The 26,785-nt window shown below is 38.7% G+C and overlaps 1 protein-coding gene across 3 annotated transcripts in view; it reads right to left on the bottom strand.

The window, feature by feature from the left end:
* The window catches only part of LOC138764641 (M1-specific T cell receptor alpha chain-like), an 814,651-nt gene that overhangs the window by 71,675 nt on the left and 716,191 nt on the right, over positions 1-26,785 (bottom strand). Inside the window, exon 1 of one of the 3 annotated variants that reach the window (XM_069940826.1) lies at positions 9,722-9,856. The exons of 1 other annotated variant lie outside the window; for it this stretch is intronic. In XM_069940826.1, coding sequence (XP_069796927.1) covers positions 9,722-9,851 — 130 coding nt within the window. In that variant the 5' untranslated portion in view covers positions 9,852-9,856. Of the gene's footprint in view, positions 1-8,026; positions 8,148-9,721; positions 9,857-26,785 lie in introns of those variants that run through there. One more of the 3 variants, XM_069940829.1, reaches the window with a different exon arrangement.

The following is a 26,785-nucleotide window of genomic DNA, read 5'->3' as shown; positions in this document are numbered from 1 at the left end:
ATTAACTTTGTCCCGGGGCCGAACGTTAGCTCGTTATTACCAGTATTCACACAGTGCTAATCTGCAGTGCAAAAACATCCGGGCAGTTATTATGGTTCAGATAGAAACTTCTTAACTCTTCTATCGTTTTGGTTACTTCCATTGCTCTCCATGTAATGCCAGTGAATCATGGTTTGTCTTCACTAAATGGACATTTCCGAAATAATTGCGTATTGAACAAACATGATTCCAGATGTATAAATTGCTATTACGTTTGCATGTATTCATTGCACAATACTTACAACTAATACGGAATACATGAAAGCAACGTTTACATGTTGGGTTTGGGTCGTTTCTCTCAATTATCATACCGGAAATCCAGCTGAAGCTTGTTATGACATACTTCAGTAAAATACCTTGGAAGAGGACAATATTTGTTTAATGAACCTGTTCTGATGAAAAACATCGGGGAAAGACGTTTACTCTATTTCTCTGTCCACAACAGTTATTTTTTATTCTGAAATGATTCTCGCATTCCTCCCGGATCATTTTACGTATAGTAATCTTTCTTTTACAATCAGCGGACTGCATCTTTCAACCATTTGCACTATACCAATGTATCTTACTTACACGCTCAGAGACAGTGCTGATATTTTCAGCAATTAAGAATAAATCGTTTGCATAATCTTTTAAAGTTCACATCATGTTCTTAAGACTCTCTATTTATTGTTACAGTGCATAACTACTGGGTATTACTCCTATATCTCCATTCCGGGAATAAAAATCGCCTGGTACTTGGATAAATTGAAAGTGGATATGAATGAAAGAAGTCAAAGGAGAAGGAAGGAGACTGGAGAACACTCAGTCCATGCGGCTGCAAGGTGAATTGAGCTTATCCCGTTTAATGCCTTAATTGGTAATCCATAAATCAACTATTTTTTTGTATGCCATAGAATAAATATACAACAGCAATTACAGACTTACTGGGTTGTACAATTAGTGAAGTTCCGATTCCGAATATCAGCTTGTTGGTGTTTCCATAGTTCACACAGTGTCTGGACCCCTTACAAAAAGCACTGACAATACATTATTTTTCAGATATTGTAAATAAAACATCGATTCTTGGTAACGAACAACTGTAAGTCAAACTTCTATGTTTATGGCGCGATGAATCATTAATCTGTCAACATAGCGTTTTAGATTTTAGTTCAATGAGAACATATAAAAGTCCAGTGATCTATGGAAAAAGTTTTCAGATACGGTTCATACAATTTACCGACGACCAGAAAAAAAGCAATTTGGCCTATTGAGTCCACGCTCTATTTGTAGACACACCACCAATCTTAGTCTCCTTATTATTTCGTTAAAAAAAGAATGTTTGCGTATTACACACCCTCTTATTTCTCTGTGAGCCATTCTTTACTCCGTGCCTCTCAACTCTCTGAACCCCATTTCGCCAGCCATAGTGCGGCCTTTTGCAGGAACTGATGAATTGATCAACCCGCAAAACCAGATCACGCCCAGGAAACCCAGTCGCAGGGAATATGGGCAAAATGCTCACAGATTGCATTGGTGGTCTGGATCGAACATGGCTCACTGGAGCTTTGAAGTAGCTGTGTGAAACCTAATCCACAAATTGGACACGAGGCCAGTAATATCTGAATTGTGATCTGAAGCACTTATATAGGGTGTCACTTTTCATTTATTTCCTGATCCAAACGCTAACTTATTGGAAACGGCATTGGCATCCCGCAAAATGGCACTAACCTCAACAATTGCTCTCTCTCTCTCCTCATTTTATCTTCATTCATTTTCTGGATCCTTTCTACAGACTTTGTTGTGTGATTCTATTTAATATCTGTGAGAGTCAACACAGCGGAACTTTTATGCCAAAGAAATGTCATAACACCTATCGTCATGGTTTTGGCATAATAAGCGTCAATTAAATCCGATTTTATTAATAAATGTGATCTAACCCGTTTTACTCATTAAACTTCTCGGTACAATTTCGACACTGAATGATTTTTCATTATTTCTATGGGCAAGAAGCATCTTATACTGTGGCATACACGTCAGCCCTTGTTTCTTTGACGTTCACTATTTTTATATTTCTGTATGATTTTTTCTTCAGAAGAGGCGCTACACATTCGAGGTTTTGTCGAAAATATTTGGGAACATGTATTTGAAACACTTACTGGATAGCACTGTGAACTTCGTTCCTGATCCAAACGCGAGTCTATTCAGTGATGTACATATTCAAATCCATCAATTAAAAATAACTTGCCCTTTTTTAAGTATATACCCTATTGTTCCTTTCATTTAATAAAACGAACTACAGATTTCAGGAAACCCAAAATAATATTAAAAAAAACCCAGAATGTACCGAAACCACCAAGAAGATCAGGCAGCATCTGCAGAAAGAGAAACTCTTAATATTAACCCCATTTTCTTCTGTCAATATCTGATTTCCCCTGTGCAGTCTGCAATATAACGATTCCTGTCTGGATTATGTAATTATCTCTGCGGATCATACAGCTTGGTCCTGAACCTACATGAGTTTGCCAAGTTCAACTCACGCAACTCAGACCCGGGAACCGAGAGTCATTCAATTTCAATGAATCAAATGGAAACGCTTCCAAATGAAAATTCGGGAGTACTATTATCTGAAGGCATAAACGTTGCCTATTCTTAAGCTACTTCATTGAATAAGGGATGTAATGTTTAAACATTGTTGTTTCCAGACATCCAATCATTTTTTTCATTGTAATAGCCGCTCCCTTATTTTTCCACTGGGTTGTCTCCACAAATTCCGGTGAATAATAGCAGTGTTAGGAACTACGACATCCGTTCCTCAAAGGAGTAGTGAAGCAACAGGATATCACTGCATCCTCTCGATGGCCTGCCGAAGATTAATGTTTATTTTATAGATGTAATTTAAAAAAAAATTACTGAACCAAACTTTTCAGTCTATAATAGAATAATTTACTGTTGACGATTCTGTTAATTGATATGTAACTTACCGGGTTTGATCTTTAACCGGCTTCCACTTCCAAATGTGAATGGAGTGGTTCCTTCCGTATCACAAAAACCTTCCCTGACATCAGACTCAGTCATTGCTCAGTTATTTCAATAAAGAGCAAAGTTTCATACAAATCACACAAGGGGATTGACGAATTTTCACCATTAAAGCAATACTATTCATATTTTGAGCCCCTTGTTCGAATTAATGATTTTGGTTGCAGTAAGATAAAAAGAGGTCGTTATTCAAGATAGAGGTCTGCATTTTATGTAGAAACTTTAGACCCGTAAACACCATCAGCTTAAAGGCTGTCTCACTTTATCTTTGATATGGACCATTGCCGACTGTCCTCTTTCTTGCCCTATTCTACCTTAATTTACAGGAATGGACATCTCTCGCTACCATCTGCAATTATGTTGCCTATTATGTTCAACAGAACGTCCTTTAATTTACATTCATAATTTACAATATATTTCAAAATTATCATAGACTATTACAAGTGGCTGGCCCTCTCGCTCTTCCCTACTTATTTTCATGGAACTCTGGGATTCAGATTTACAAATCATGTACCAGGAATGCATAAAATGGAACCCAAAATTGAAACTATCATACTGGGTGTTGTGGATTAAAACGGTTTTCGGCCAAATATTAGCATAATGATATTCGAGGGACTGCTCCCATGGTGCCGAGTGGGTCTACTAAAAGAGAACCTTGCGTTTATGGAGGTGGAAGAGGCTGCAGATGGTTGAATCTAGACCAGAAAGAAAACTGCTGAAAGAATCCAGCGGGTCAGGTAGCATCTGTAGAAGGAAATTGTCAGTTACCCGGAACTCGACTATCTTCTATGGATACTCCTTCTGTCGCTGAGTTCTTCCAGCCGTTTTTTAAACTTTAATCTCTTCGGGAATTCATCTCTGTAATATTCTGATTGCTTCCATTTTAATTCCCTCGAATATTCTGCAGCACAAGGGCAACTAATCATATATAATAATTATCCACCGGATTGACTTCTTTTGTAGTTATTTTGTTAAACCTGCTGCGCGTCCGAAAACCAGTCGTGGTTCAGTCATAATAAGCATTGTACATTTAGCCTACTAAACCATTTAATAACATTATAAGTTTCCGAAAGACTTATTGTCACTTTTCTCAATCTAAAGAAGACAGTTTGAGTCTCTGCTATTTCTCCTTAGACAACAAACTCGTAATCTCTGGAATGGTCGTTAAACCCCCTCGGGACAGCATAACCATTCCAATTTTAAACACTATTTCTGAAGAAATTTCTTTACCAGGTTCACCAGAATCACCTGATGGCTACCCTAGTCCATAAGTACTTCAGGCAGGATTCACATAATTTGCTTACACCCCTGGAAGGTATTATAGGAAGGAACATCTGTAAACTCAATTTGGAGATACTCTTTAAAGTTAATAATATTTCACTAATTCGTGCACATCCAGCTACGACCGAGAAATTGACTTGCATTCATCAGTACACATAAATACTTACTCGGAACGATAGTTAATCTGGTCCCCTTTCCAAATATAAGTTCAGTTCCTCCTACATTCACACATCGTTTAACTTCCTGACAAAAACTTTATAGATTAATCGACATAACATCGTAGGCTGAAGTTCTGTGTTGTGTTCGATGTAGATCAACATTTTCTCAATAGTTGATGGATGCTTTCAACGTCAAAATGAACAATTCCACCAAATTGAACCTAAAGCTTATCATTCTATCCTTTATCCTGGCACATCTCCGATGATTACTTAATTCACACTTCAGTGTAACCTCTTTTGCATAGCCTAACTGGTCCACATATTGGCATGAACAATTTTGGCACATGAAATGTTTTCGATGCAAACCAATTGTGCCGAACATGAGGCTATATCTCTTCTTTTCTTGATGATCCAAACGTTGCTCATCCCTGAAGCATCATGTGTCCATCGGGAAGCCTTTTAAATGCATCTGTCATGTCTGGATTTACTACTATTCGGCAGCTTGTTCCAGGCACCCACTACGTTTAGTGTCAATAAAAATATAACCTCGAGCATTTCATTTAAACCCACTTTCATCTTAAATGCCTGTCCCAGAGTATTTAAACGTTTTATCCAGGAGATAACGATTCTGACACTCTATCTTGTCCGTGGGTCTCACAAGTTTTGATATTTTCTCAGGTCTTTCCTTAAGCTTCAAAAGTCAAAGAAAGCAACACAAGCCTGGCCTACCACGGCCTCCAGCTCATACTTTATAACCGAGACAGCATCCTTGTAAATTTACTCTGTACCCTTTCAACAGCGACAACACACATGCACCCCCCCACACACAAACACACATGCACTCACTGATCTTTATGCTGTATATTGATGTCATTGACTGTTGAATCTTGAGTCAAACCACTGCTTGGTTGCATCTGAATTTGGTAGTTTTTATTTTGATAAAAGAGCAAGATTTAAAAATAATCTAAATAAATAATCACAGACGCTGACAATCTGAAATAAAAGGAGAAAACACTGGAACACTCAGCATATTCGTGAAATGTTAATCTAGATTAATTTTCCATAGATGTCCCCTGATCTTTTTTTTTAAATGAAGTAGGACAGCAATGAAGAATGATGTTTTGAAAAACTTTCTCGGTGCCACGATTAACTTAGTCTCTGACCCAAATATCAGTCTCAGGATACTACCACTCGCATTCACAGAGTGCTCACCGAGGCTACAAAAAGGTTCTCGAGGTATATTGATATGCAGATAACAGATTGCCTCTATTTTTCTTTTTCAGAAGTTTTTGTTTTAATGTAATGGTGGCTGTCTGCGCAGATGAAGCAATTTTTGTTCTTACATTGAATTCATTGTCACAATTGAAGAAATAATTAATAACGTTAAACATGATGTTTAAATGCTTTCAGGAAAAGTGATTCTATCGTCTGATTTTAGTCTGTACAATACAATTTTAAGATCGAATGACATATTGGATCATTATTGTTAAAATCGTCCGAATTATCCATTTTCCCTTACAACATTTTATTCACTATTTTACCCTTTCCCTATTTTTGCGAGAGTAAGCCGATGGCTAAGACTTCTGAAAGTTCCTGCAGTTTTCAGCTCAAGAGGTTGTTTTAATACATATATTTGTTAATCTTCGTTAGAGTAATAAACAATGTAAGATACATATCGATAAGAAATTCGAGTGCATTCGGACCAGCAATCACGCCCTTTCTACAATTCTACACCAATTCCATTTTATTCTCCCCAATTCCCACCAACTTTCCATAAGATCCCACCCGGACACGGAGGACAATTTGCAATGGTCAATTAATCATAAATCGTGAAGATGTGAGAAACCTACATGGTTACGGAGATAAAGTGCAAACTTCATTGTGAGGCAGGATTGAACAGGTGTAGCTAGAGCTTTGATCCGGCAATTCTGCTCGCTTCGTCATGGCGTCACCTGTGTTTTATATTTTTTTGTTCAGTTCAATGATTTCAACGTAGTTGCAGCTGGGTTTTGCTTTCTTACACGCGAATGGGTTTGCAAATTTGGAAAGCAGACTCACAAACGGGACAGAAAGATAATAACTTGAGAGATGCAGAATTGAGTGACAGAGTCAGTGTGAAGGTGAAATTTGTGCCTGATCCAGATGTTTACTTATTGAATCACTGATCAACATTCACACAGTTGGCAACCAGCAGTTCAAATGCAACTTAGCGATGTTTAGTTTCGTAGTGATCATTCAGTCATCGATTGATTTTTAACTTTAGGATATTTAGAGATCAATCATGTAAAACGGTAAAATTAAATTAAATCTACTTCCTAAATTCTATTTTTATCGGAGTTGCACATAACAATATAAAGGAATTAAACTTGGCTAATTGATCCAATTTGCACTGCATTTGCACACCGTGTCTGTGGATGGCATCAATTCAATGCTCGCCTATGAGAGGGTCACATTAACCAATTTGGAACTGTACATAAAGGTACCAACATATCACAGCACATCTTGAGGAAGAACCAAATGGTAGAGTTGTATTTCAGAAGCAACGTAGGAACAATCCCTATATATTTGGAGAGCTTGAGATAGGAGCGAAGCCATGGAAGGACAAAGAGCGAGAGTGAGAAAGAGAGAGAGAGAGAGAGAGAGAGAGAGAGAGAGAGAGAGAGAGAGAGAGATAGAGAGAGAAAGAGAGTGAGAGTGAGTGAGTGAGTGAGTGAGTGAGAGAGAGAGAGAAAGATGGAGTGAGACAGGGAAAGAATGAGAGAGAGAGAGAGAGAGAGAACGAACTAGAGACAAAGAGGGAGAGAGACAGGGAAAGAATGAGAGAGGGAGAGAACTAACTAGAGACAAAGAGGGAGAGATAGAGGGAAAGAATGAGGAGAGAGAGAGAGTGAGAGTGAGTGAAAGTGAGTGAGTGAGTGAGTGAGTGAGTGAGTGAGTGAGTGAGAGAGAGAGAGAGAGAAAGATGGAGTGAGACAGGGAAAGAATGAGAGAGAGAGAAAAAGAGGGAGAGAGACGGAAAGAATTAGAGAGAGAGAGAGAGAGAGAACGAACTAGAGACAAAGAGGGAGAGATAGAGATAGAGAGAGAGAGAGAGAGAGAGAGAGAGAGAGAGAGAGAGAGAGAGAGAGAGAGAGAGAGAGAGCACGAGAGGGAGAGTGAGAGGGAGAGCGCGTGAGAGAGTGTCGATGACTTGAAGGACTCTTTGGGGTCCTAGTGAGCACTTAGGTCATAATTCCTACCGTGGTTTTTGGAGGTTATTGCTTTGGTTAATTGGATAATTTTAGGACTCTGATTTCGCCCATTTAACAACCCCGACGGGTCAAATGACAGTTCTCCTAAAATAGGTGATGTCTTAGAAAAACAATTATAATTACTCCATTCATTGAAATATCATTAATTAACTATTTAGGTATTTTATCTTCAATGAAATTGACATGGAAGCTTTCAACTATGTTATACGTATTATTTCAATAAAGAAAACACAAACCCTTTCCATGAATTATACACAAGGACATGAATGTTGAGGAACTTACCGGGTATTACCGTCAACTGTGTCCCTCGTCCGAATATAAGCTTTTCATAGCTTCCAGTATTACCCACACAGTGGCCATCACCCATACAATAACTCACTCGTCCTTATTAGTTGTGGAGAAAGAGGCGTTAACTGCAAAGTTACATTCATCCAGAGCAACGTTAGGACGAAATAGTTAAAAAAATACATATATTCCAGACATGCATATATATCATAGCTGAAGAGAAGGCCTTAAGACCCATTTCATTAAAGATGATTCCAATCGCACATCCATCATAAGATGTGCTGTTAATTCTACAGGCAGGGCATGGCATCGCAATAGAATGTCGAATGTTTGATCAACAATAATCATGGTATGATAGACATTTGCGCTTCACAAGAATTGCGCTTCAAGGCAAAAGTAAAGCTCAAACCAATTGTTTACTATGATTCCAATCCAACCAAATATGGGATCACATAATTGTACCAGGCGAACTATTATTTCAATTACATTCGAAGTACATTTGTTTTTGAATACTCGTTTTTGTTATTCCCGATAGGGAGCATACAACATTGAAATTCCCTCCAGTACCACCAATCTCCGGGCAAACCCTTCTGAAAAGATGTTTTAAAACTCCTTGCTAATGACCTTAACTCTACTTGAAGATTGTCAACTGTCAATGCTTTTTTCAGGATCACACCCCCAACCTTCACACAAATATTCTTCTGGCATTGCATTTAATGTCATGAAAATATGTATGATTAACGCACAAGAATGTACACTCGATATCGTGAATAAATCTACTTTCAATTCAGGACATGGCTTATTAGGAAACCTTGTAAAAATATGCCTGTTGGGCATTCATCGCCGATACCGCCTCCCACTGATGACAAGTCACTACAAAGCATGTAAATTTAAATCTGGCCCTTTGCGTCAAGGCCAAGCAAATACCATACCATCTTGGCGATAATTTGCCAAATTTATTTTTTCCTTTTGACAAAGAGAAAGGCAATTGCGGCTAATCGAGTGCCATTAATTTCCCCTGTAACCTATTATATTCAAAGAACCATCAAGTCCTCCTCAGCCTCCACTGATGACAATATAGAGTGGCCAAATAACCCTCCGAACTCAGACCTAATCTAGATGTAGGAAACAACTGGAAGTTCCCGAGGAAGCCAACGTGGTTACAGGAGGAACATACAAATCCCATAGACACCATCGAATTCGGGTCACTGGACTGCGAGTAACATCTCTACCAGTTAGTGGGGTACTCTATAACTTTTCGAATCCAATGGTAACAAACTGAGTCAGGAATTCTTCTGAGAATAGATGGAGCGAGTAGACTTACTTGCCGTCACGATTGGACACGTTCCTTCATCTAATGAGTTTACTCCACGTTTTGTAGTGTACAAGGCACAGATTGCTCAACTAATAAATTTGCATATTCGACTTCTGTCTCGAGTGTTTGCATGACCGGTCGAGTTCACTAGGGATGGGGAATGGGTAATTTTCACAGTTCATGGTCATTGAACGTTTATTGTGATGATAGATACCAGACATAGTTATAACTCGGGAGGCCATTAAACACAGAAGATCACAGCACAGGAATAGCTAATACACATGGAAGTATTCCCACTCTCAAATATACTACTCCAGGCTTCCTGAACGTTAGGCAGCACAGACATGATAAACAAAACGAAAGTTTCAGTAACTCACTTGGTTTAACCGTCAGTTTGGTCCCTCTCCCAAAGGTAAGCTTTACAACTCCTGAAGTGTCCCACAGCGTGCATCCCTCGAACAAAAACATTTTAACAGATACGAAGGGAACCATCCTCACTCTCAGCATTCACCGCCCCTCATTCTTATGAACATATCGATGCACAGATGCAGATAGATAAACTAACATGAAAGAAAGCACGCACATCAATTCATTCAAGTATATGCACCGTATACTCACATGTGTACACACACACTCACATACCCACACAGACAGACAGACAGACAGACAGACAGACAGACAGACAGACAGACAGACAGACAAACAAACAGACACACAGACACACACACACACACACACACACACACACACACACACACACCCACACACACACACACACACACACGATAGCAATATAAAGAGTGTAAACTTCCTCTTTCATTTGCTCGTCCAAAGTAAATGCAAGTAACAGTTATTACATAGATAAGCTAATACTAGGTGTAAGTAGTGCAATATTTAGCAAACAGCGAGAACAGGATGATTTTAAATATTTTGGGAGTCAATCAATGTTGTTCTTTGTTCCTTCTCAAATTTTGTAATCGCATGGATGATAGACAATTGGCAATAATTTTGATCTCTATCGATTGATGGCACTTGGTCTCTATTTCGAGGCATTTAATTTTAGTGCGACTGTCATTTTAAGGTTTAACAAATTGAGGGCTAGTGTTCATTCACAACTGTGGAGAGAAGTGAATTTGGCAGGAAGTAGTAAAGCTATACCCACCGCTACTATTGAAAAGTAGAGAATAAATATGTGGCTTTTATCAAGACACAGGTGTGGAGAGACATGCGAGAGACACACTTAAAGGAATAGCATACTGTGTGATGAGCAGGCATTTTAAAGGAACAACTCTTTGAACAACAGCGATCTGAAGGAAGACTGTGCTGGAGTGGTGGTAATGGACAATTTGTTTGATTCTCCCTTTCGCTTAAAATTTTGATATCCACCATGATGAAAGGAAGGGTCCTTTTGAAGGGGAATTAGAGTACCACACAGTGACCAAATGAAAGGTCACTTGAACTGACCCTCGTTTGGGTTCAGGAAGCATTATGAAAGTAATTTATTTCGGTTCCCACCTGGAAAGGAAAAGGGAGCTGTGAGTATTATTCGTCTGAAAGACATTCGCTCTAGACATAACTCGTCAAGGTTTCGGGACTTTGCAGCAGTCTGTCTCTCAATCTCTGCCACCTCATTAGGAATCACGTCCTTGCCTCATTTTGAGTGTCTTCGTGTCAACACTGGAATCTCTAACACTAACATTGGATTAACGTCTCATAATTGTGCCTAAGCTGTAATGGGATGGATATCATACACACACATTTAATCACATTCATGCATAGTTGGGCTATACATATAGAGAAGTTAGATAAGGTGTATTAGTAATTAATAATAAAAATATATTTTAAAAATAATACTTTCCTGATGAATTTCTATTGCTGCTGCTCTGTGATGTAACAATGTCTTTGACATTAAATCAATTTTAACTCAATTAATGGATTTCGACCTATATTCTAGAGCATGAATGACATCAATTGATTTCACCATATTTTCACAGACACTTCAGTCAATAACATTCACATCCCAAAGGAATGAATGTAACATGCAATTCCGAATGGCACATGAAAAAAAATCGAACGAATTGCAGCACTATCGATCGCCTTGATACACAAGGATCACATTTAGACTCGTCTTTTGGTACAGAGCTGAAACAAATAATATATTTAACGTAATTATTGAAGGGACGAGAGATCGTGTCAACACACTTTTCAGTGCACGATTATTGGTCAGTCAATATAATGCAGCATGCAATAACTCTTACATTTTGGCTTCGCAAAATGCTTTGAAATATGGAACCCTCCTCCCAACACTCATACCTTTTAGCCTCTCCTCATTCGAATCGCTCCCACGAACTCTCTCCACGGGTGCCTCAACTGTTTAACTACCTTATGAGATGACGACTTTATATTTAGTTTGGCAATTTCTTGCTTTTTCTTTCTGGCAAAATGGTTCGGCATAGGGCCGAAGGTTCCTGTTTCTGTGCTGTAATGTTCTACAGTTATATGGTTCCACCCTCGTGTACATAAATCAAACTTCTACAGGTGAACTGTGGAAATTATCACAGGTTGACTCAGAAATTCAAGTGTTCGGGTGTGCAGAGGATGCAGAAGGCAAGAAACAGCCATCACAGGTCCTAACCACCCATCTTATTTAAGGCAGCCACCATCACAAAAAAACCCTCAAAACCGTATCACTTCTACCTTTGGGCAGAAAGTGCAGAGGTCTAAAATCAAGAACATAGTTTCAAGAACAGTTTATTTTCCTTTCTTTTAAAATATTTTTCTTTATTGAGTTTAACGAAAACCCTTCACACAAGGTATATTAATGATTACATAAGTCAAATCATATCATATTAATGTCACATATCAATTAAAAATCAGAAGCAGAGCCATAATTATTACATTAACTTATTTCGTTCGTGATATCAATTTCAAAGCAGAATAATTAAACAATTAAATAATTAAACATAGCTCGCATTATATATGTCCAAAATCAATATTTAATACAGAAATTAAGCAAATAATATACATAATATTCCCTGATATAAGATATTTTATACATCTCTGATTTGATCATATTGTTTTGTGATATGATCCATAATCTCTAGTGAAACCCCCCTTTATAATGAAAGAAAAAAAGAAAAATTATCTCTAATAATTTACCCTCTCCCTCTAAGCAATTTATCTGTAAATATTGTAAATAAAAATCGAATAAAATAGAATAACGGCCCCGGACATTACCCATGGAATCCCCCGAGTATCCACATCACGTAAAACTTAGATTCTGACAATAATCTATGAATGGGTCCCACATCTTATCAAATTCAGACTTTGAATTTTTCATATCATATCTATTTTTCCCCCAAACTTAAACACGACATTATATCATGAAACCATTGAATATGAGTGGGCGAAACAATGACATTCCCCCTCATCAAAATTTGCCATCTAGCTATCACCGAAGCTAAAGCTAAGATTATCTTCTGGATTGAGGACAGGGATATATCCTCTTCTAAAAAGAGGGGGGAAAAGCAAATATAGAAATCAAAGGAAATGGCTTTAATGAATTCTTAAGTATCGTTGATAAAATTTGGAAAATTTCTTTCCAAAAATGTTCTAAGTTCAGACACTCCCAAGACACGAATCAACGAAGTTTAACAAATTTAACCCTTATCACACAATGGATCCATATCAGAGAAACCAGATAATTTAACTTTAGACATATATATTCTATGCATCACCTTAAATTGTAACAAACAATATCGTGCACAAAATGAAGACACAGCAACCAAACTAAGAATTGTATTCCAATCCACATCCAAGAATTTTCTATTCACATCACACTTCCAATCATACTTAATCTTGGTCATTTGGCCATTCTTAAATCCATTAAATTAGTATAAATATTTGATATTAATCCTCCATGGGAAAATTCCAAATAAAAATAATACATCAAGAATATTAACTTCAGAGATTCAAGGAATTTCAGAAAGTTTGGACTGAACAAATTGTGTAATTTGTAAATATCTACAAAAGTACCTATTATAACGATTAAATTCTGCTGATAGTTGATCAAAATTACCTCGAATAAAAAGATCATTAAAACTTTTAATACATAATCTAAACCATTATTTCAATCCTATATCTAACAAAGTGGATTGTAAAAGCCAAATCATTACAATTAGAATGGCAAGAGAAAAATTATAAAACTAAACAATTTCCTAAATTGTGTCTATATCCTTAATCATGCTGCGAAATCGGGTTCATAGTCAATTTACAAAAAAACTAAAAGGTAAAAATGAACCTAAAATAGCAAACATAGACGTCTTATTAGAAAAATTCAACTTAATTTCTACCCATGAAGGGCGTTCAGCTAACTTATCACAATACAATAATAAGAGTAAATTACGTATAGTGGTTGCCAATAATAAAATCTAAAGTTTGGTAGTAATAATCCCCTATTTTGCTTTTAGTCATTTGAAGATGAGCCTTTTTTATACGAGGTTGCTTTCCTTGCCATATATACGACGAGATAATGGACCCAATAAATCACAAAAGGATTCAAGAATAAAAACAGCTAAAGATTGAAAAAGGTACAAAAATATTAGATAAAATATTCATCTGAATCGAATTGATGCATCCAGTCATTGCAATAAAAGTGATCATCCTAATAATCGTATTTTACTATCATTAAGTAATACCGAAAACATTTCTCTGAATAAAGTTTTGTAATTCTTAGTAATTATAATCCCCAAATATTTAAGATGGTGTTTCACTATCTGGAAAGGAGAATTAAGGTATCCTGAAAAAGACCCCTTTAGGGGACATCGTTCGCTTTTATGCAAATTTATTTTATAGGTCTAAAACTGAATACATGGAGCAAATAAAGTTAATATATTTGGGATAGAAGTCACAGGATTTGAAATAAAGAGTATAAGGTCATCTGCATCTAGAGAAACGTTATGCTCTACTCCAATCCTATTAATCTCTGTAAAATCTCTATTCTCAGGAAGAGCAACGGCCAAAGGTTCTAAAACCAAGTCGAAGAGCAAAGGGCTTAAGGAGTTAAGGGGGATCCTTTCCGAGTTCAGCTGTGGAGCCTGAAGGACTTTGATTGTTGTGAATTTGTTTATTTCCAACAATGATTAGACTCCTGAATTTCCGTTGCTACATTAATTAGGTTTCTTTTATAAATACCAATTCCGAAGCAGAAAGTAAGAGTTTAGATGCATGTGTATATGACAACAAATTCATGATCGTTTTAGCATTTATTATCATTCAAAGGTTGTTCGGATTTTGCTGAACTAATACAACCTACGAAGCCGCATTGCTGTTATTATAACGTAGGATTTAACACTGAAAGTCCCAATATTGATATTGAATCTAAAACCAATGGGAAATTATTAGCTCACATCTTGACGTTATCGTCAGCGCCTTTCTTGCATTCCTCTAAGGACGCGTACATTTTAGATCGTTGTATAAATGCTATCAAATGCTTTCTCATTACATAATCTGTTCCATGGATACTGTCGTGTCCTTTCAAAATGTTAATGCATCCTCTGCTCCTCTGTAAATCAGACGGTGTGTATCACACTGGCAAAAACTCCATTTGGTGCATTAGATATTATGACAGAATCAATCTCTACAAAATCGCTGGACTGTGCAATTGATTTTGACAGAGGCTCTGCCGATTTCAACCCCAAACGGCTGCACAGTGTAATTGTTTGTTCGGAGAATATGGAACATGACTGACGATTATGTGTCACAATTTTCCCAATTAAGTTAATGAATAATTCAAATGCTATCTCATTATTGCTTCCAAATTAATTAAAAACATTTTTTATACACAGTGTTATTATCTGTGAATCGTTGCCAGAGAAGGTTGTGGAATCAAATTAAAATTTTACACTTAAAATGCATATAGACAAATACTTATGCTGTCAAGGCAGAGAGGGACACAGTCAGAATGGGGGCATGTAGGATATAATATAATGACGGGTGAATGGTAACAGACTTGTTACAAAAGTAGAAGAGTCTAAAATCGAGCGAATGAAGTTTGAAGGTGAGAGGAGAAAGGTTTAAAAGAGACAGCGGTGGAACCGTTTTCCACACAGTGTGGTGTTATATGGAAAGAGCTACCAGATGAAATGATGGAATCTAGTTAAGCTACAACAGCTAATGAGGCAGGGTACATGGGCAGGAAAGGCTTATAGGGATAAGTACTGGGGTCATAGGCTAATTGGGCGTAAGTGGGGGACGCGGGCCCTGGGCCGGAAGTGTACACATAAACACAGAAACACACACGCCCAGAAGATGAAATAATGGACATATGACCTTTCTCATAACAGTCCATGTTTACCCTTGATGTTCAGTGTTATGACCTCCATGATTTTCAACTCGTTCTTAGCGACCCGGACGTGAATTGAGCATGATATGGCAATTGGTCCTAAGTGAGCAACTTTGAATCATCCCAATAGACGGTTTTGTAGATCCGTTTTTATTATTGGTTGGACTGTTGTATTCACTGCACCGCTATTTATTCCAGTTTTATTTTTACTATCATGAACAGTTCCTCCATTTTCATCCCAGTCAAAGTTGAAATAAATACACTGCTTCTTTTAAGAGCGGACTGAGCACAAAGCCTTGAGGTGTCCCAATGTTCAGCATGACAGTGGTCAACGTTCTATTGCCGACGGGACAGACTGCGGCCTTTCCTTCAGGAAGTCCAGAATCCAGTTACAGAGAGCGATGTTGAGTCCCAGCGAGGACAGCTTCCCCAAAAGCCTCTGTGGAATGAACATACTAAAGGCAGAGATGAAGTCAATGAACAACAGCCTGGCAATTCTGACTCTCTTGAGGTCAGACTAAGTGCTTGTATCAGTGCTTCCTGCAATAACGGAACTATCACGCTTTGCACAGTGATTAAAATTTGCTTTTACAGCCGTATTACTGTTTGTTTTTAAGCAACCCCAGGTCCACTTTAACAGGATTTAGATCTTTTTGCCACTTGCAAAGATAATGTTAACTCTTGTCCCGGTCCACACATTGAAAAACAGCATAACGAAAACACACGAAGCAGAAAAACGACTAATGCCTTGAAACTAATATTATAAAACGCTAAAGTTCAAGTTCAAGTTTAGTTATCATCTAATTGCACAAGAATATCCTGATGAAGCAGCGTTTTGCATTCATCAGTGCAAACATACAAGCGCACAAAGAATACAAACGCAGAACACCCACCCACCCCAACCCCCCACACATCTATCTATTGATCTTCAATCAATCTATCTATAAAGTTATAAATTAACATTTTTTAATAAATAGTAGACTGCTGGGGTTAGTGTGAGCATTCAGTTTAGATGTTCAGCAGTCTTACTCCCCGTGGGCAGAAGCATTTTCTCAGCCTGGTGGTAATGCATCTGGTATTCTTGTACCTCTTCCTTGATCGGGATAGCTGAAATATGCCGTGTGTGGGTGGTAGTTGTCCTGAACGATTTTGCCAGCTTGCTTCAAGCAACAATCCCGGTAGATCATATCTTTGTGGTGGATGTGGGTGGGTGGGGGGGGGGGGGAATTGGTGGGCGGGTGAGGTAGACCCTCGTGATCCTCTTTGTCTCTCCTATGGTCCTGTGGGATGACCTCTGATCTAATTCTCTACAGCAACCGTACTGTGATGTAGCTGGCCTAGATGCTCTCGATGGAGCTCGTGTAAGAAGGCGACATGATGGTGACGGTAGCCTTTTCCGTTTAAGTCTTTTTAGGAATTGCTGTTGTAGTTGCGTCATCCCGACGTAAAGAGAAGATATGTGTCCATGATAGGTTCCTTGTTAAGTCGACTTTGAGAAACCTGTTTCCTGGTCCTTCTGAAATCCACAATTATCTTTTTCGTCTTGTCCACGTTGAGACTCAGATAGTTATTTGCACACCATATCGCGAGATTTTTCACCTCTTCTATTACGTGACTCATCGGTGTTGCTGAGGAGGCGAACTACTGTTGTATCATCTATAAATGTAGTGACCCTGTTGGATTTGAAGCAGCCATTGAAGTCGTGGGTCATTCCTGTGAACAGGAGTGGGCTGAGGTGCTCTTGTGCTCAGCATGACCATGCTACGGTCTTTCTATTGTTCATAAACCTGTTATAGAGTAGGGTGTTGAGTCTTAGCGAGGACATCTTATGGAAGACATGATAAAAATGCACGGAAAAAAATCGAAGGCCTCAGCTTTCAAATACGCTGTTTAATAATTAATACACTTAACTTGATATTTGCCTCACGATTTTCAATCATTCGTCCTTTGCTATCCTGCTTATACCCCTTTACCATTGCGTTTCAATTTTATTGAATTAGGGTGCACGTCTTGGATATATGAGCCCCAGCGGCTGGAAGTTAAACATTGAATGGAGCCATCTTTGCTAGAACTATGAAATAAAAGCAGAAAAATTCTAAACATGCAGAAAGTCAATCAGCACCTGTGAAGTGGAAATAGAGTTCAGGTCACAGACTATTTATTAAACTGCGAAAGAAAATACATCTGTGAGATCAATTGATTTCCTGTTTTAACAGTGGTTGGGCCGATTTGAATGCGTAACCCTTACACCACCCACCACCCGCGTTTACTTTGTTTCAGAAATAATCAAAAAGATATATCGCAGAAGTCCCATCGCTCTTCTGCTGACATTCTGCGAGCAAGTTTATAATTCCAGACCCTGACCCATTCGGCATGACTGAAATTTTTTTCCTCACATATATTTCTTCATTTGTCAATCGAATGCCACAATCAATCCCGAACATATTGCATTAGCAGAAAGTGTGTTCCAAATTGTATGGACGTAGAGCACACAATTAAAATAATCTACTGGGCTGGATCTTGCATGACTTTTCTGCTGCCAACGTATGTCTTCCATCTACCCGTTCCTATACCCACGTAGTATTGAGCCACCTGTCATAAACATCCCTCCCTGCTTCAAATATTCACTGTGATGTCCAATATTTTTTTTAAATTTTCGTTGAAAAAGTCCAAGAGGTTCAAGGGTTGGATGGGATCTTGTTGATAGTTGGCTAATGTTTACTGCCCGTATTTGATTCTGAAATAAAATATTACCGTGACAATTAAACAATGTGCTACTGATTAATAGACACGAGCAGAATTTGGTGAAGGCCTAGACTTTGAATTGTTTAAAGTTTATGTGTCACACATTCACAGATCCACAGTGGCCCTATGTTTCATTTATCAGGACTTTCGGGCCAGCCCTTTCCAGTCTAGATGCCAATGATGACGTGGGTTCTCTTGAGTAGGTGCGAAGAAGATTTACGAATCCTCATGGGGACAGCAGAAGGGCTTGCTTCTCGAAGCAAGTTCTCTCCTTCGCAAGTTCAATGGGGGCCACAACACTTTTAAGAAAAAAAACCTTGTTTTCTTTTCACCTCATGTAACATAAATATTTTAGAAAATTTTTCATGTAGGTGGTAGTACGGAAGAAACCAAATTGTTGCTGCTTCACAGGGAGGAGGGTCCATAAATCATGAGCAGAGTTCTAAGAAGGCCATTGAGAATGTCTCACCTTGCCCATTTCACTAATTTTCTTATTGTTCGCAAAGAACTCTAGGCCTATGCATGAAACTGACATGACAAAATGAAGGGAGAGGGATAATAAGAGAGATATCGTAAATGGGACAAAGATATATAGATAGAGAGAGAACGAGAGAGCGAGAATAAAAGAGTGAAAGAAAATAAAAAGAGAGACACAAAAGAGCGAATGAAAAAGTAGGACAAAAGCGTGCAGGGAAAAGAGAGAAGGAGAAGAAGGAGAGGAGAGAGAGAGAGAGAGAGAGGAAGAGAGAGAGAGAGAGAGAGAGAGAGAGAGAGAGAGAGAGAGAGAGAGAGAGAAAGAAATGAAACGAATAAAATCTGGGTGAAAACCATGTTTGCTTTGACTACTCCAATTCTTGTTGAGCCTCTGGAAAATAACAGTTTAAATTACTTTCCTTCTGTACCAGGGCGACTGTCGTCGCAAATTTCAGCGAGAGTGCGGCACTGTTGGCATAGCGGTTAGAACAAATCCTTTTCAGCGCCAGTCATCAGGACCTGGGTACGAATCCCGCCGTGTAAGGAGCTTGTATTTCTCCCCTTGGTCTGCGTAGGTTTTCCCCGGCGGCTCTGGCTTCCTCCCACCAGTGGGAGTGTCGGTTAATTGGGTGTAAATTTGGCGTAACAGACTCCTGGGTTGAAATAAAATTTGACTGAGTATCAAATAAAACACGAACAACGGAGGTTCCCAGAGCGAAGAGAGAAATTGGACAGAAAAATAAAATACACGGAACATTCTGCGCTAATGTCCCGTGTTTTCTCTGCCTTGCGCGTGAGAAACCACAATATTCCCCTTCCGTCGCCATCTTTTCAGCTATTTCACCCAACTGCCTGCCGCCATGCCAAATGCCTCATCATTTATCACCCACCTATTTACCCCGTGTATCTCCTTCGGTTAATGTTCACCGCCGTCTGAGCAAGAAAATCCCAAATATTCAGGACCCTCGGAGACGTTGTCAACCCGAGGCAACACAGTGGCGTAGCGGCTGGAGCCGTGGCCTTACAGTTCGGTAGATCCCGCTTCCAATAATCTCTCACTGGCGCTGGTTGGGTGAATTTTGCACATTTTGTTTGTGTTTCCTCCCAGAGTATCAGTTCCTTCCCATATACCAAACACGTGCTGTAAAATCCCGCTGGTTTTGGTGGCGAGGGGCAGAACTCTGAAGAAAGGACAACGTGTGCAAGTGGCTGAACGAAAATATGATATTAATTCGTATTGGTGTTTCTGTTTATTTTCTCGCTGACACTATTGATATTTTATACCTGGCTTGCATTTTTCTGCTTTTATTTCGGATTTAAAATATATTACGACATTTTTATTCATATTTTCTTTATTTCTCTCGTTCTTTGTTCTCCATAACTTGATGACTTTGTTTTCTCCATTTCCTTCTTTTTTTCTCCCTCCCATTTGAATCCTATTCATTTTTAGTCTCACTTCTTTCACCTTGTCATCGAACTGAACGTCTTTTCGTTCCTTTCCACAAGAAAGTACGATTGATATTATGATTTAATAAACATTCACCAAAATTCAGCCACTCTTTCCAAGCACAATTTGTTATTTCGTATACAATAAAAAAGAATATTAATTTAAATTTCCAAGATTAATTTTGTAATTGCATATCACCCTTCTACGAAACAAAATGGAGACTTTCAGATCCTTCTCCATCTCTGAGCTCTGTCACATCTCTCCATTTAGAATTTTCCCCAAAATTTTGGAAAGGATTTTGCTTTTCCTGAAATGTAATTCCATCATGTAGCACTACCCAGCTCTGCTGATCTATTTTTGATCATTCATTTGGAGTGGGCATTAGACTCCCAGCCATCTGAAGAAAATGTGCAGCAATGGTAGAAAATATGTTCCACAACCTTGTGGGTGAGGTGGGGAGAAATTCAACTTTGCTTTCAAATGGGTCTCGTTATGTGTCTGAATATTATTTGTTTGTGCTAATATTGGGGGGCAGGATTAGACAAACTAGTTGTTTCCTGTTTTGAGAGGATAAGAACTATAAGTGTTGAAGAGTTTCTCTCATATTTTCCCGTCATTCTGCAACTGCAGAGAGAAAACAAATGCGAGTACTTGTAGTTCGATTGTCCTTTATCGAATATTCCCAATATTGTCAGAGCTAAATTGGAAATTTTTACCAATATGGACCTTTCGCCAATTGACAGCATTTGCCCGCACTGTGCCATCTGGGTTTACCTTGTAGTTTCAATACATCATCCTTTCTGTATTGTGGTTAGTACCTAAAAGTCACAAATAGGCAGAATGGGATAGAATCTGACAAATTAGTTGGTTCTGCAATCAATCAGTTTTTTTTATCAGTCGTTCAATCTTTGCCACAACATGAGATTGAAAATCGACTTATGTTTAAGTTTGTAAAAGGGCCCAGTTATTTGTATTTTAATTGAAAGCAGTCTGAGCAATTGTAAGCAACGCATGACTAGGAGAAAAAAATTGGCAGTTTAAATTATTAAACCGAAAAGCTATTTTGTTGAAATGTATCTCTTTCTATCTGCAGAGTTACGGCATTCTGCAGAACTCAAACAGGCACTTCGCTCCAACTATTCCATGTCAACCAAGCCAGTCTTATTATTCAGCTTTCTAACCATGTGGCTCAAAGTGTTTACTATTCGTATTAATGATCAAGCATTGCGGCCTGAAACTTCGAATCTCCATTTCTTCGCTGCTGATTGACTCCTGCACTTTCGAGCACGTGTAGAACTTATTTAGAGTACATGACTCGATAGCTTTTCAGTATTAAAATTGTCCTTGCTTCTACCTCTTGCTGTGTAAGCTCGTTCCATGCACCCAGTACCCTACATGTGAAGAAAATATCTCATATGCTCCTTTCAAATATTTCCCTCCTCTTCGTAAAGCTATTCCCTCAAATTTATCGTGCCATCATAATTTTATAGACATCTTTTCGGGCCACCTAAACCTCTGGTGATCCAATGAGAGAAGACACAAACTATCCAGCTTCTCTACATGATTTACGCTTACTAGTTTCAGAGTTAGTTGCTCGCTAATTTGTTCTAGTTGATTTTCACCTTAAATATAGCTTTACGATAGTCGTCCAATGACAACAGCATACAGTCGTCCAAGTGCAGTCTCACCAACATAGTTCACAGTTGTAAAAGGATGTCTCTGCTCCTCGTACTCATTTCCCTCACAAATGAAGTTAAGCATGCCAAACATCTTCCTCCTCTCTACATGTATTGTTACACTCACGGAACGATGTACCTGCATATGCACATCCTTTTATTTTACAATACTCTCTATGGCCCCAGAGTTAACCTTGTAAGACCCTGCTTGCTCCAGGCACAAAAGTGCCAAGCCTCGCACTTATTTGGTTGAATTCCACCCTTGATCCATTTTACCAGTTTATCGACTAACATAGAACATGGGACTGAAACAGTTCATCCGGTCCATCTACTAAGCACTTTACAGTTTTCTCTTCCAAAACCTCGAACCATTAGTTGAAACCCCGACTATAGCACCCTATTGTCTCCGAATCCACGAGACCCACTCGCAGCTCAATCCACATCCTGACCGCCCTCTGACTGAAGAAATTTTCTCACAAGTTACATATAAACATTTCACCTTTCGCTGTTAAGTAATGTCCTCTCATTCTTGTCCAACATCAGTGGAAATATCCTGCTTGTATGTATTCAATCTACACCCCTCATAATTTCGCAGACCCAAACAAAATCTCCCCTCATTCTCCAAAGTTCCAGGGAATGAAGTCCTACCTGATTCCAGTTTACCCCGTAACTCACCTCTTCAAGTCCCAGCACAACCTTTCTAAATCTCTTTGCACTCTTTCGAACTTATTGATATAATTTCGGCAGGTACGTGACTAAATCTGCCTACAATGCTCCAAATCTGGTTTTATTACGATTTCAACGTAATAGCCAACTTCTCTTTTTAATAACGTATGAAATTATATGTACTAACAATTCTCTTTATTACCGTAAACAACTGTAACGCCCTTTTCAAAGAATTATGTATATGCATTTTCAGAACCCTCTGTTCTGCCAGACTTCTAAAGTCCCTGCTGTCTACTGTTTAAGATCTACCCTGGTTTGTTCGTCTAAAGCAGTGGTTTTCAAACTGCCCAACTAAATTGAGTTTCCACCTTAAACCATCCCTGTGCCAGAATATAGTAAGGGATTGCTTAAGGTGGCATGTGAGTGAAAGAAAAGTTTGAAAACCACTGTTTTAATCATACCTAATTGACACGGTTTCAAAACTCCAAAGGAAATGGACCAATGGCAATTTTCACAAGCAAAATATTTCAGTAACAATTGGGAAAAGATCAGCAGTTCTCAACTTTCCCTTCCTACTCACATACCACCTTAAGCAATCCCTTACTAATGGCAGAACACCTGTGGCATCGGGATTACTTAATATGAGTTAAGGCTGCAATTTGAAAACCACTGGTCTGGTGTATCCTCTCTCTCTTTACTGCTTTAAATTTAATCTGCCGTTTTCCCCATTAATTTTTATAGCTTTTCTCTTCGGCACTTCAGATGGAGATCCTTCATCATTCTGCAGTGATGGAAGATAGCCAAAGTAAAGTGGAGAGTTGGAGACGGCGGGCATTAAGAGATTGATGGACTGAGGAGGGTTGACGGATGAAGGACAGGAGACTAATTGTTGAGGGGGAAGTGGAGTCAGGAAACCAACGAAAATTGAGAATGGTTTAATGACAGAAAACTTGAAAGAAAAAAAGGGAGAGGGGGTAAGGGAGCCGATGGAACAACGTGGAGGAGAAATGGGTGTAGTTAGAAACAAATCGACGATCTTTGCCGGGCAGAGTCCACACCTCTGTCAACATTAATGGCATTAAAGTGGAAAGAAGAGATAGATTCAAGTTCTTCGAAATAATTATTTTCCATTATCTGACCTGGGAGAAGTATGTTGACGCGACGACGAAAGAAGCCTCTATTATTTTAGAAAACTGAGTAAATTCGGGATTTATCCACTTTCCGTCAACAACGTCTTCAGGAACACATCGAAAGCCGACTTTCTGGATGAGAGCTGCTTTACTCAAGCTCGAAAGAAGTGACAGAAGACAGCGAATGCAACTTCGAAGATAATGAATCATTCACTCCTTCTACATCTCCCGCGGACAGAAATATATATTAAAAAACCCAATCACATCCCGGGAACATCAGCATCTCCACCTCCACATTGGCGAAAAGGCTTACGAGTGTGAATGCCCGAAACAGCAAGCCGCAGGTAGTATTTTTTGCTGCAGCCTTCAGGCTCCTGAATGAAGCTCAAATCTGGGACATCTTGCTACCCTAGACTGTGCTCATTCACTTTAATATCTATTAGAACTATAGAATATTATAGCACATCCATCCTAGTCCCTGCCCAACTATTATTCTGCCTTATCCTACTGACCTGAACCCAGTCCATAGCCCTCCATAGCTCTTCCATCCATGTAGCTGTCCGAATTATTCTTGTGTTAAAATGGAGCCCACAATCACCAACTCAGATGACACCATCCTTGTGTGAAGGTGTTCCCCCTAAACCTTCCCTCTTTCACACTTAACCCATGTCCTCAGGTTTGTATCTCACCTATTCTCAGTGGAAAAATCCTACCTACATTTATTCTGCCAATACTCCTCAATTTTAAATACCTATATCAAATTTTCCCTCATTCTTTTACGCTCCAGAGGGAAAATGTCCTAACCTGTTTAGCCTTTCCCTGTAACTCATTTCGTGAAGGCTGGGAACATTCCAGTAAATATGTTCTGCACTATTTCAATCTTATTAATATCTTTCCTCTAGTTATGTGACAAAATTGCACACAATACCGAAATGTGGTCTCACCGATGTCTAATATAACTTTACCAGAACATCCAAAAACCTATACACAACACTGATTTATGAAGGTCAATATTCCAAATGCTCTGTTCACAACCCTATCCACCTGTGATGCTACTTTCAGTTGTTATCCTAATTGCTATCACAATCTCTGTATATTTTCGCTTATTACATGGTGAATGGAATGTTAACAGTTGACATGTTCACAAAAGAACTCTTCTTACTGTATTCAGCACATTTTGACAAACAAACTTCAAAACTTCCCCTATGTCAGGACTATGCGGTGGGAAGGGCTGTCGGCTCACAGCTTCAGGGATGGAGGTTCACCACAGAGTGTGCAGGTTCCCAAGAGAAATGCATGGGTTTCTCATGAGCTACCATTTCCTTCCACACTATAAAGAGGCCCTGGAGCTTATGTCGCCACTGTAAATTTACCCTGGTGCAAAGGCGAGTGGTAAATGCTGGAGAAGGTCGTTGGGGCCCCGAACGTATTTGAAGATCCCTACTATCCATCACACATGATCTTTGATCTCCATCCATCAGGAAGATAGTCCAGGGGCATCAAAGGTTGGGAAGCAAGCTAATTCCGTAGGCTGTTAAATTGATGAACAGTTTTCTCTAACACTGAGACTCATATTAGGAAACGAGCAAATTATTCTGAAATATTTATAACTACTTATTGAGTCTAAATATTGATGTATATATGGTATATATGTGATTTGTGTGTGTGTGTGTGTGTGTGTGTGTGTGTGTGTGTGTGTGTGTGTGTGTGTGTGTGTGTGTGTGTGTGTGTGTGTGTGTATGTATGTTTGTGTGTGTGTATGTTTGTGTGTGTGTGTCTGTTTGTTTGTGTGCGCATGCCCGTATTCTGGAGGCAATCTCCTTCATCTGCTTAGAGATGAACAAGCAAATAATAATAAACTTGAACTTGCTAACTCCAAGTTTCCTGCCATGATATTTCCTAACTGTTGTTATTTTAATGCATCTTTGATGTCATCTAGCAGCTCATTCCAAGCAAACATCTTGTTTTCATAACCATCCTCTGAGTTTAAGCTGACTCTGTTTGTTTACAACACACCTAAACATGGGATGTAGGCACTATTAACCTTAATATGTGCCCACAGTTTTATTTCGCTTTGTCCAGCCGACTATGATATGAAGAAACCACACAGATATCCTCTTAATCAAATTCACAGATATGTAGAATGGTGTAGAATCTAGATGTGCAATCTCGACCTCTCTGGCCAGACTTTTAAATACCCATTTTCTAACCTTTTGTTTCCAAGTTTAAACTTTTAAAATTTTAGTTTAAAGTATTAAGGAATTATTATGGCCACTAATGTTAAAAAGACTCAATCTCAAGTTCAAAAGAAAATACATTTTCGAAGTGTTGAAGATTTGGGGCCTAGATGACTTGAATCAGCCTCAGGCTCAATTTCTTAATTGCCTAAATCCCAAGGATCGTCAGTGGAGGCTGAAAAGGAAATGCATCAGGCAGCATTACAATCTGAAGAAGTCGTTTTTCATCGTGAATGGATGAGAAGACAACAACATGCAGAGGGAGACCAGCGGCGACTCCCTGAAGAAGTCGGGATGCCGTCGCTGGGTCCAGACCTGCAGTAAATCTTTTAAAATGCCGTTTGTTGAATTGTAGCAGGAGCTGCAGTTACCTTGTTCTGCCACCATGTCAGAGAGAGCAGAGCCGAGATTTACGGATTCACAATATATGCAATTAAATGCAGTTATTCAACCTATCTTGACATCTCTAATGAATGAGATGCTTCAAATGAATGCTGGTATAAGTTCAGAATTAAATATGGTTAAGACACGTATGGATGCATCTTTTGAAGAATTAAAAAACTTCAGACTGCTTTTTTGGACTGTAAACAACAAGTGACTTCTACACAGAAAAAGTGTTGAAGGTGGAAAAATCAGTCATAGAATTAGGAGATCTTTGAGAACGAGTTAGAAAGAAAAATAGATTATTTGGAAAATCAAAGCAGAAGGAATAATGTGAAAATT

Source organism: Narcine bancroftii, chromosome 5 (genome assembly GCF_036971445.1).
Source record: "Narcine bancroftii isolate sNarBan1 chromosome 5, sNarBan1.hap1, whole genome shotgun sequence".
Lineage (NCBI taxonomy): Eukaryota > Metazoa > Chordata > Chondrichthyes > Torpediniformes > Narcinidae > Narcine > Narcine bancroftii.
This window is presented reverse-complemented; position numbering and strand designations above follow the sequence as displayed.